At 41.3% G+C, this 12,842-nt stretch overlaps 1 protein-coding gene across 6 annotated transcripts in view; it reads right to left on the bottom strand.

The window, feature by feature from the left end:
- arhgap17b (Rho GTPase activating protein 17b) overlaps positions 1-12,323 on the bottom strand; it is a 30,668-nt gene extending 18,345 nt beyond the window's left edge. For all 6 annotated transcript variants that reach the window (XM_085784330.1, XM_085784331.1, XM_085784329.1 and 3 more), the window contains exons 1-2: positions 11,913-12,323; positions 5,478-5,517 (exon numbers count right to left, since the gene is read on the bottom strand). In XM_085784330.1, the coding sequence (XP_085640456.1) occupies positions 5,478-5,517; positions 11,913-11,965 (93 nt within the window). In that variant the 5' untranslated portion in view covers positions 11,966-12,323. The remainder of the gene's footprint in view (positions 1-5,477; positions 5,518-11,912) is intronic.
- Positions 12,324-12,842: the final 519 nt, after the last annotated feature.

Raw genomic sequence — 12,842 nt, 5'->3', positions numbered from 1 at the left:
AGTTTATCCTTCAGTTATTAATCTCCTTTATCAATTCATGAATTGATTTAATTAGATTTCCCTCACCCACAACAAAATGTACCAGATTTTACATCACCCTACCAATGCCTCGTATCATAAAACACAATTCATGGAAAATCAGTTGATAAACTACTTGTGGATAAAGTAACCACAGCAATATAAAAACCATGCAAATCATAACACCTCATGACGCTGATGATTTGCAAGATTGCCCACAAAGGCCTGATACAAAAAGTAAATACCACAGTGTAAACAGTATGGTGAATTTCACAGCGTCATCATATTAGTATTAACCCCACAATTCACCATCATCATTAGAGGTTTTTGCATTAAAAACATTTATGATTTCAGACCTTCCCTGAATGCACCAGTAAGAAGAGTTTTCACATCAGTCCCTGCTCCCTGTTGTGTGATAACTTGACAAATAACAGCAGACAGACTTCAAATGTGAAGTCTCATGGAGGTTTTACACTGAGTGAGACATGTATGACAACATAAACACCAAAAATGTAGCTTGTTATTTTAAAAGTGAAGTTTGTTGCAGCATTAGTGACACGTTGATGGTGCACCCAACTAGCTGTCTCGCATCTAAGTATTCACTTCCTCTTCCTGTTTCAGTGTAAACATCCAGTTGTGTCACTACATCTACAGACCCCTGGTGTAACTGCCTGACTGATCCTGATCTTGCTTGGGCAGAAACTTATGCCACCAGAAACTGAATTTGAATCATTCATATTTGAATTTGAATTGCTGAACTTGAATAATTGAATTGAAAATTTGAATTTGAATCACATAATTTGAAATTGTATTGTTTAATTTGAATCACTGCATTGAAAAACTGTATCTGAATAGTATCATTTGAAATTGAAATCTAATGAAATTTGATCCTCACTGAAAATCCAACTCTCTCACAATTCAAATTCAGTTTTCAAAATTCAGATTCAATTTCAGATTCAGACATCCGAGTACTTGACGGATGAAGGAAGAGCAATCGAGCTCAGATACAAAGCTCGTAGAGTGTAGCTGTGTTTAACTGGTTCAACTCTGGTGCCTCCACAGAAATCAGAGCCACGCTCCTCATACAGGAGCTGCTCCTGTCTTTGCTGCTGCAGCGGCGGCGACAATTCTCAGTCTAAACTCGGCTGAAACAAAGGAAGCGGAGGAAGTCGTCTTCGCCGTGACCGGCAACGACATTAAAAATTTCATTGGATTTCAATTTCAAATTATACTATTCAGATACAGTTTTTCAATGCAATGATTCAAATTAAACAATACAATTTCAAATTATGTGATTCAAATTCAAATTTTCAATTCAATTATTCAAGTTCAGCAATTCATATTCAAATATGAATGATTCAAATTCAGTTTCTGGTGGCACATACAGTACAGGCCAAAAGTCTGGACACACCTTCTCATTCAATGTGTTTCCTTTATTCTCACTGAAGGCACCAAAACTATGAATGAACACATGTGGAATTAACAAAAAAGTGTGAAATAACTGAAAACACGTCTTTTCTTCTTTGTCTTCTCTTTCTTCTTTTCTTCTTCCTCTCCTTCTTCCTCCTCCTCTTCTATCTCTGCCCCCACCAATTCTAGTTTCTTCAAAGTAGCCACCCTTTGCTCTGATTACTGCTTTGCACACTCTTGGCATTCTCTTGATGAGCTTCAAGAGGTGAACCTGACCTGAACATGGTTTTCACTTCACAGGTTGACAGCCTTGTCAGGGTTCATTAGTGGAATTTCAGTGAGAATCTACAATGTAAATAGTCATGAAAATAAAGGAAATGCATTGAGTGTGTCCAGACTTTTGACCTGTACTGTATTTCTGCCCATATTATCCTCACTAATTTGCAGTTCTCGTAACGACATGACAAGCTCTCGCTCACACACAAACTTTTGATCCTCCCTCTCCCTCCCTTCTCCTCCCCCTCTTTCTCTCTGTCTCTCTCTCCTGCAGCTACGTAGTGCTCCGAGCCAGACCACAGCTGGACTTGGCTTCCTCGCCTGGATCCAATTGATTCGCTCACCATTCAGCTGATCCTCAGCTCTGATTAATGCACAGACGTTTAGCTCTATCTGGTGACGACTCGATTGGATCCAGACTCGGGACGCTCGGTGCCAAGAAGGAAAGAAAGAGAAGTGAGTGCCTGCAGCGTGGGCGGCGTGGCGTGGCAGACTGGATCCACTGGGTGATCGCATTGTCTGTGTCGATGGAAAGAGTTCACTTTGATTCTGCACCAAGAAGACCCTCAGTGAATGTACAAAGAAATACATTTTGTTGTCTGGTTCACACAACTGATATCTGAGAGTCTAAATACTGCTCTCTGCAGAACTTGTCCACTGTTTTTTTTTTTTACCCTTGTTGTAGGTTTAATACAAAATATCTGTATAACCTAATTCTAACATCATAAAATAAATCAGATGATCTGGCCTTGGGGGGAAACTCAATTAAGACGAACTCTGAGCACACAGAAATGCACTGGCAAACTGAAGTCATAGAGCTGAAGAGATAAAAAAATAAAAAGCAAGACAACTCCCTGATCATAGGCACCGACAAGCGCCGAGTACACTTCGACGATTAACAGAACAGAGACAATCCCTTCCTCCCACCTCTCCAGTTAAGGAGCTGTCCAAAGGTTTACAGGCATGTTCCTGGCATTTTTTTTTTTTCACACAAAGTAATGAAAGCAGCGAAGACAGCAAGCGGGCGACCTCTGACCTGCTGCAACAAAAAATGTGGAACGTTTAGTGAGTCATAGAGGAACAGGGGCGGGTGGATACAGTTTTGTTTTCTGGCTTTGAGCTGCTTCAGCGGATAGCTGGGTAACTGAGGGACTGGCTGACGGATTACTAGCTGGCTGACCTTGTTGGCAGGACGGCTGAAAGTCTGGCTAGCTGATGATGGAGCAGAAACAGGATCAAGTAAAAAAAAGTCTAGTGGAAAGTCATGTTTTTGTAAAAGGAATAGTTTGACATTTTTTGGGTGGCAAATGTGCTTCTTGGCCGAGAATGATACTGATACCAGTCTCGTATCTGTATGCTTATGAAGTTACAGCTAGCAACTGGTTAGCTTAGCTTGACCCAGGGGGAAAGAGCTGGTTTAGCCCTGTCCAGACAACGTCCACCAGCGAGCACCTCCAAACCTTAGCCATATTTTTATGTGCTTACTATTTGAGGCTAGCAGTTTCCCTTGTGCCACAGTCTTTACGCTAAGCTACGCTACCTAACTGAAGGCTCAGTGACATATTTATGGTAGAGATATGAATCCTCTTACATAAGGCTGATTTAGAAAGCTAGAAAACATCCCATGATAGACCACAATCACCCTTTAATAGACCGATTATGTGTTTGCCTCACAGTTATCTTACATCTACCTGTTTAACATACAGTTTTAGATAAGTATAGGCCACTATCTGCAACAATAACAGCCCACTGTGTATCCAAAGTTGTATTCAAATAAGCTACTGACAGGAGAGACCAGTTCCAGCCTGACTCTCTGCAGCGTGTGGACAGACAGGCAGCCATACAATCCAGTCTGACAGCCTCCTCAATCTCCCGCTGAGGCAGGACGTGTCCAAACTAGATAAATGCCTCAGCCAATGCAAAAAAAGAAAAAGAAAAACTATGGAAAAATGGAAAAGAAAAGACTACTACAATACCATGGAAATCAGAGTGTCAAATTTCATGTTGGACGGTTCAGAGATGGGGGTGTGGGAGCGTGTGGGGAGGGGGGAAGGAAAAACTATTCTTTCTCTGCTCATGTTTGGAAAGAAGAAAAGCCTTTCCAGCTCGTGTGATTAAATCAAAATGCTGGTACTGATTCACTGGTGTATGAATCAGGAAAATGCAACACTGTAAACAGGGCCGTGTAAGTGACTGACTGCCTGCAGTGTCTGACTGGCTCTATGTCTTTTTTGTAATTCTGAAAATAAACCACACAGGTTTTGACTGGCATCTCGGAGCGCGAGTTGTTTTGCAAGAAGACATCCACAGCCACTTCCACTACGCTGATCGCCTGACAATCACATTCCTCAGTGAGAGCTGGAGCTGGAGGAATGTCTAACGCAGCACAAAGCTCCTGGCCTTCAGGACAAGGACCAAGGACGAAAGAAAGCATTCTCTGGAAGGGTTGGGTCAGTTACTGCTCTGTGCTTTTATGACCACGATATACAGTGTATGGCTAACCTACATCTAACTATTTCCACTGTTACAGAAAAAAGGCTAGAAGGTTTATCATGATTGCAGCAAAACAACTGTATAGGTGCTTTTATTATGCATACATATATCAAGAGAAATCCTCCTTTTGCTCACCTAGTTTTGTGTGTTACTGTGGGCAAACCACATGCAGTTCATAGTTCACTATCATGCTTGTCATAAAACCCATAACCTCCATGATTGTACAAAGATCGCTGAAAGCTTTTTCCTTCTCTTTCCTTTAAAAGCTCTTCTCTCCTGTAAACATGCTCCATCTTTTTCAGCTTCTCGTGTGTTTACTCACACTCTCTCCCTAGGAGCGATCTCAGTTTCACTAGCCAGTAAACTCCCATCCCCCAACACACACACACACACACACTCTCACTGCACACAGCCCCTACATCCAGTATGACTGCAAGATAACAGAACATTGCCAGGGTTTGCCTTGAGTGGAAAACCATGAGGCACTTCTCCTGCCGTGCCAAACCTCTGAGCTGGCGAGGCATAAGTGAATGAAAGACTCCCCAGTAATGTTTTAATACCAGCAGTTGTACTCCAAGTCTGCAGAGCCACTTGGCATCAACAAGCTGCTAAGGCATGATGGCTTTAACAGAGAGGAGGAAAACTTGTAAGTCCTTCGCTAACTTCCGAATTTTACTCTCGCGGACAGTGACCTCTAAAAAGATACAGAAGTTTAAAATAACGTGGTTGAGACAGTAAACAGGACACCCGTAAACATCTGCGTCTGCAACTGTGGCCACAAATGCAGCTGTAAAAGAGGCGACGACGCAGTCACAGCTCACTGCTCAGTGACACACTGGGTTTCATGGTTTGGTGTGATGAGAGAAAAGTTTAAAAAAAAACGAATTGCATAATTACTTTATAGGTGTAAACAGAGTGTTTTCAAATTCTTATCCAAAGAATCCACATCACAAGCAGACCGTATTTTCAGAACAAGATACTTAACTTACTAACGTACATGACACTATTAAATCTTTCGGCCTTTATGTGCACATTTTTGACAGTCAAACTGTTCTTGATAAACAGTCAAATTAGTAAAAAGATTTCTAAAGTAAATGTGGTGAATGTAGCTGCTAAGTTTCATTTTGCAAGTTGTAGCCACATTTACAGATTCTGTAAAGAATGTATTTATTAATATATTAGGAAACAAGTTTTTAAAGGCCCTTCAGTTCAAACCATTACACTGCTATTTGTTTTGATCGATGTGCATGAACCAAAATGAAGGAGAAGTTTATATTCACCTGCAGGAGGTCATCACTCAGCACCTCGGTTTTCTCAGCCCTGTACAGAGGAACACAAATATAGAGCCAGAGGTCAAAGACTGACAACAACTAGACAAAACAAACATGTGAAAGATGAAACACCACACACACCATTAAGATTTTGTACAATTAAGACAATGAAAGGACAGTATGCAAGTACGCAAAATAGCTTTCATTTGAATTTGAATGAAATGAATCGACCATGTGGGGCATTTGGACATGCGTCACCCTCTCAAAATGCTTCACAGTGACATATTGTGATGCACTTTTCTTAACGATTACACTTTCTGTTTCAACTAAACAAGACCAAACCTGTTGTGGAAAACAGCTGATAAGCAAAACAGTCAATCCAGCCCAACCTGTCAGCAGTTTGCACTGTGTGTGCCCCAAGCAAAAACACACAGTGATTAACACATACATTCCACAATAAAACATCATTACATGAGATACTTGTTAAAGGGATAGTAGCATTTTTTTAAAGTGGGGTTGTATGATCTCCAAATAGCCCCTAAGTACTTTAATTGCAGTAGAAGACTCTCTACACTCCTCCCATTAGCAACGCCAGCCCATAATAGCCCTGCCCAGAGATTTACAACATACATTGTTGTGAATGGACCCAAAGAAACTGCCTATTTTCGCGGCCTAAAAGAGGTTTTAACTGAAAAAAAATACACAGTTCCATTCCACCAAAGTGCAGGAAAAACGCAGTTTTTATTTGGACCTAACCAACTCACGTATCCCTCCGCCCAGGGTTAGCGCCCGCTGATCAGCAGTTGGTTAGGTCCAAATAAAAACTGGGTTTTTCCTGCACTTTGAAGGGCTGGAAAAAATTATATTATAGCAAACAATGGAACTGTGTATTTTTTTTCACGTAAAACCTCTTTTAGGCCACGAAAATAGGCCGTTTCTTTGGGTCCATTCACAACAATGTATGTTGTAAATCTCTGGGCTAGGCTATGGGCTGGCGTTGCTAACGGGAGGAGTGCAGAGAGTCTTCTACTGCAATTAAAGTACTTAGGGGCTATTTGTAGATCATACAACCCCACTTTAAAAAAATGCTACTATCCCTTTAACAATATGAAATGTCTTAGAGAAGCTCAACATGTATGCACAGATGCAGAAGACCATCACCACTTCACTGCCCGTGACTAGTGTTTTCTATGATGGACCAGTCGGATTCCTGTCCGAACACACACACTTCCTGTTGTGTCATCTGCACCTGGTTTGTTATGGCAACAGAAGAAGGTGTGTGTGTGTGCAAGTGCAAGAGGGTGGGAGTTGCCAAGTGGCTTGTTGATGCCTTAAACACACCAAGCACAGAGTCCGTAGGAAACAGAATTCTATGACATCACTCTGCAACTTCTAGGAAATGTGTACGAAATGCCAAAATCACAACATCTGAAATTAGACACACTTATTCATACGTGACCTAAAACTCCCATTGGAGGATTTTTTTCCCCCATTTCAGAGTCAGAGACTAATCATTGTTCTCCATTTCTTGGCTTGAATCCTGCTGAGCCAGTGATCCCGGCAAGCGAGCTCATTACTCACCCTATCAATATTTAACAAATACACCGACGTGCACATGTATTACATCTCCACACAGAAATCCCAGAGGACTTCCTCCCTCGCTCTAGCAGCGCCGGTCCACGCTATAGATTGAAATCTCACAGGGATCAATTAACCCTCTCCCACACAAAGAGTTATTACCTAATACTGTTGTAAGACTCAGAAATAAGATCCTCACAAGTTCCACCCTCCACATACAGGCTTACGTACCTCACCAGGGCCTGAAATATCCTCACTGTTCATTGAAAATGCCTCTGGCATCTCTGACTAGAGACTATAACCGAACCGGTCAGAAATTCCAGGTGACAGCAAATGTATTTTAATCTTTGACAAAACCTGATCATATACGATGTATTGTTATCTATTGTACTGTAAACTGCTTTTGTTTTTATTTATAGTATTTTGTACCAGGGAACATCTATGTATGGGACAACGGATGGAAATTAGCCTGTGGCTACAATCCGGCTTGTTTACGATTTTATGTTTCGTTCATGAACTTGCACTGTCCCACTTCAAATAAATTGAACTGAATTGAATTGATCATATACGATGCAACATAATGGTCACTTAAAATTCTGCAGACCGTCTTTTTCATATACGTGATCAATGATTTGCTGTTTAGTGTAACAGTCTCAAACCTTATTTGGGAAACTCCAAACAACTTGATGGCAAATAAAAAAATGAATAAACTGGATTAAAGCAGAAGTAAGCGATCCGGTCGTTTTGGCTAATGCTGCGTTCCAGGCAGACTTTTGAAACCGTAAATTACAGCTTCAAGTCACAACTTACGACTTTGTAGCGTTCCAGGCAACCCACTCGTGTTTTTCCGACCTGTTTTACCTATGAAAGTCACTATAACGGCCACTCGTAACTTCTGACCCGTGAACTCGTACCAGATCGAACTGGTACCACTTCACAGGTCGGAAAAACACGAGTTACGGGTTGCCTTGAACGCACCATAACGTCTTGTCAGCCGATGGAGTTAGCAGCCCCCGCCCTCGTCATGGATCTATTGGTCCTCGTCCCTACGTTACCACATTCAGGCGCATCCCTTGGCTGCACACACAGAAAGGACTGCCCCTTTATGCCGTTCTCTCTCCTCATTGGATAAAACTTGTAGGATACAAGGAAAGTTTTCTCCTCGGCTCAGAGCAGAGTGACTGACAGACCCGTGTTTCGGTCCAAACACTCTATGTAAGTGATTGCTGTCGGAAGATACAACTATTTAAGACTTATATTAACACAAAAATATCGCTTACTTCTGCTTTAAGCTTCTTTTATTTTTATTTTTGTGATAATAAATTTAATTTCTTTGGCTTCACGACTGTTGGCCACAACAAACAATTACACAAGAAAACAACAATAGTCCCAGATTTAAATCCTAATTTTGTCAGACAATTTTTTCACTAATTCTTTGTCAAGTTATACATTTGGTAATATTTGTGAACTTTGGCTTGTTTTCATTTCAAAGAAAAACATGTTTTGTCTTTCAAATTAAAGGACTGCCCAAAGTAATGGCATTTAATTGTCGGTGCCGAGTCTCTGGCTTTGCCTCAGGTGATCTAAATGATACCGACTCCTATTCTTGTGGAGTTGTAGTAAAAAAGCAACTGGACATACTCAGCACCGACTCCTACACAAAATAAACTGTTAACTTCTTCAACATACTCAGCATCACGCCCTGAGCATCAGAGGATGTTTCCGTGCATTCTACTTGATGTTTAAACCGGTATTAAAGAAGGATAACAATGGGTGGAAATAAATCACTTCCACGTGGCATCAACACTAAAAAGAGCTGGCAAACAGGGCCGTTGTATAGGGGAGAAAGGTGATGATAATTCTAGGGGCCCAGCGCCCAGTGGGGCCCATAAAAAACCCCAGTAGTCTAATCTTTGTATGACTGATTTATTCTGCGTAAGACCCTGACTAATACTCATAGTACACTGTAAAAACTCAACATCTTTCCAAGAAGATTTGTCTTATTTCTTGTCCAAAAGTCTCATTTCTAGTAAAAACTAATCTCTTTTCCACTTAAAATAAGACTCATAACCTAAAAATTAACTTGTTTTTAGATCATTTTCACTCAAATTCACAATAAATAGAAAAATCTGCCAGTGAAAGTAAGTTTTTTGTGCTTGTAATAAGAAAAACTTGCTCCACTATCAGATTTTTTCTACTTATTCCAAGTGAAAATCTGCTTGAAAGAAGTAAAAAGTGTCTAAAAACAAGCTACTTTTAATATGATGAGTCTTATTTTAAGTATAATGAGATTTGTTTTGACTGGAAATTACATTTTGACTAGAAATAAGACAAATATTCTTGCTAAGATACTTGAGTTTTTGCAGTGTAATGCGGCATTAGCATCAAAACAAAGAAGGCTAAATAACGATAATACATACGTAGTCTAAGAAAAAAAAAGGAAAAGTTAGGGGGAGGGGCCCACTTTAGTATTCTTTAAGGGGGCCCAGAATTCCTAGCAACGGCCCTGCTGGCAAATAAAAGCGTTATTCATACTACAAAAGTCACCGATTGTTACTTGAGCAGTTCAATAAAGGCTGAGATGCACCGTTTACCATCAGATGGCATCTGCAACCAGAATACTGACACACTCCTCCTACATGATCCCATTACACATCAGGCCATGCAGGCTCACCCCTGAAGGAAAAAGGCTACATGAGCAAATCTTTAGATTCCAATCAATATTGAATTTGCATTGATTTGACTGGAGTAGCTTTCAGCTCAGCTCCAGCCAGCAGCTTTTGTACTAAGAATAGACTTAATAGACAAAGCTGGAGCCCAGATACTGGAAGAAAACCTGCAGCAGAGCAACACAGACAACTGGAGCACAACAGAAACTGTACGACGACCAACATCCTGTGTGAAGATGGACTTCTGCTGCCTGTAGGAAAATGAACTGAGAAGAGAAAAGTTCAAGCTCTGTCCATGGTATATTCATATATCTTCAGAAAAAAGTGGCTTCACTGCCTTTGTTTTCATTGCAAATCAGTGTTTTGTTAAACTTTGTTAAATGGTAAGTTTATCTCCATAGTATAAACAGTTCTACCCTGCTCTGATGTATCATACTGCAACTACATATGTAAATCAAGCTGCTTCCTCCCTGTTAATCACATGTAAATCAAACTGCTTCCGCTTTTCTCTCTCTCTCTCTCTCTCTTTTTTTTTTAAAACAACCCTGTGTGACTACGTGACGTCCCCAGCCCCGCCAACTGTGTCCCCGTCAACAACTATGGAAATGCTTACTCCACAAAAACCCTCCATGTCTGGCCCTTCCTGTGCCAAACAGAAAACCACATCATCACAAACTGCCGTGGGGGGGAAACAGATTCATTGGTTTGTTAACTGGATATTAAAAAAAAAAAATCACTGGAGTTCTGTTGTAACATTTAGCTTTTAAGTTTCACGTTTGTCTGAGTTTAATTTGCCTTATTTGTGCTGCAGGGTGCCTTATGACTTTCACAGACATCGATGAATAATATACATCATCCTAAGCCTGGGACGTAGTGAGGAGGAGTGATTACTACCGACTGCAGAATTTCTCCTTACCCATCTTTAACTGAACATGCTACTGCTAATCCCAGACATTTATTTTCTAACTCCCACTTTTTTTTGTTTCTTATTCAGTGCTACAAACGGCCCCCGAAGACCTCTGGCATGTTACCCAGCAGGGATCCTCAGTGGGTGTGTTCCTGCAAACACTTCTACCTCCTACTATGCAAGTGTCATTCTGCTCAGTGGAGTTTTATTGCTCTTGCACAACATATGGAGGAACGTACTGCATGTGAGAAATCAAAGGCCAGTGCCTACAGGGTGTTGGCTGGAAAGTCATTTTACGTGGACGTCATCTGCAGACACCATTAATGCAGTAATGACTGGAGACATCATCTCTGCCGTGCGTGGCTGCTGATAGAGGAAGGGGCTGCAAACCCCTGTGGGGGCAGAGATGAAGGGCGAGGAGAGGGAGATGGTATAGATATCATGTGTGGGGTGTGGGTACGTGTGCGTGTGAACTGTACTCCAGTATCACCACATCAGGAAACGTGTATGTGTGCACCTTCTAGCCACACAACTGCAGACATTTACCAGCAAATCAAAAATATGTTCTTCTACTTAAGATACTTTAAACGTTCAGAGCAACAAACTGAACTACAGAGATAACTGAGAGAGGAACGGCTTCCAATAAAAACTGAGTATTTAGTTGAATCTATACAACTAGTCTGTATTTATTATGTTTTGTCAGTATTGTAGTTATTGCTCCTCAGGGATGGGTTAAATGCAGAGAAAGAATTTCACTGTACTAGCTGTATATGTGACAAATAAAGTACCTTTACCTTTACCTTATAGTATTGCTGGCTCTGCCATTTTAAAGGTGAGAAGCTTTTCTTTGTCTCATCTGAGAATAAACTGATTAGTCAAGAAAACAAGTGACAGATTAATCACTAATTAAAAGAGTCTTTAGGTGTAACCTTAAATCTAATACAGGCCCTAACCCTATCTAGATTTACACTAAACATTAATAACCAGAGTAGCCTACACATAATGTGGGCAGCTGCAGCTTCTTTTCGACATCACTAAGTTGCAATCTTCCAATCTACTTTCCTAAAAACTTGACAAACTCTGCAGGTTACACAAAAACGTGGCTGAGCCCTTTTCCGCCGACCGACACCGCCCACAACAAGACGGCAGATGACAATGGAGGAATGCAACAAACTCCACGGCTCTCTGACTAATTCTGAAGAACAACTTCAGTATTGTTGTTAATGAGTGTTTGAGTGACAACAACAAGCAACAATGCCCCCGGTGTAAGTTAAAAACACAAACACCCACCTTCCTACAGTCTGGTTGGCGAGTTGCCTCATGCGATTGAACTGTTTCTTCATGTTTCAAGTTTCCCGTGTTTCTTTACAAGTCTTTAAAAAAAAAAAAAAAAAGCAGTGAGCGCTGTCGTTCATCCACCGCGGATCCAAAAAAGTTGCTCTACGTCGCTGCCATTGTGGCACGAAGAGCTGCGCTGCGCTGCGCTCAGACCGCCTTTCTTTACGCACTACAGCTGGACGCTTCTCCTGAGTGAACCCGGTGACATTGGCCGTAGCTTCTTTGATAAAGACCCCCCCCCCCTCAAAGAGTCTAAACAGACAAGTCGAGTTAACACAACCACTGACAAGCTGCAAACTCCCCCATCGCCCCGGCCAGGCTCCGAGATCCTGTTAGATTGACTGATCTGCGCGCAGCCACTGTGGTAGGAAGAAGGAAGTGCCTTTACTTCCCCACTGTTCGGTGCATGGTGACATGTGATACCTTAGCAAGAGAGAGGGAGAGAGAGAGAGAGAGAAAAAGCATTGACTCAGCTATTGGTCTGTCATGGTCATGTCAAAGTCATATACGTTTCAAAGTGTGAACTAAAACTTTTAAAAATAATTACATTGAAGTTTTTAATCAGGCTCAACTTGTTGCACTGCCTCGTAGAAACATAAAAAGTCAAATGAAACCCATTACACATAACCAGACATGCAAACAAACACACACACACAAATTCAACTTGCTTATCAACTTTCCTCAACATCTAACAGCTGCTGCAGAAATGAAACTGGCTGGAAAGTCTTTAACATGATGGGCCACTCCTGAGTAAGCTTTATGCCACAGGTAATGGGAGTCAGACTGGTTTGAGATCAGTTGTTGGAGCAGCAGCAGCAGCAGCAGCAGCAGCAGCAGCAGCAGCAGCAGCAGCAGCACACCGTTGTTCAGTAATCTGCTGCC

Source organism: Trachurus japonicus, chromosome 8 (genome assembly GCF_045865225.1).
Source record: "Trachurus japonicus isolate A0001 chromosome 8, Traja_1.0".
Taxonomy (NCBI): Eukaryota; Metazoa; Chordata; class Actinopteri; order Carangiformes; family Carangidae; genus Trachurus; species Trachurus japonicus.
This window is presented reverse-complemented; position numbering and strand designations above follow the sequence as displayed.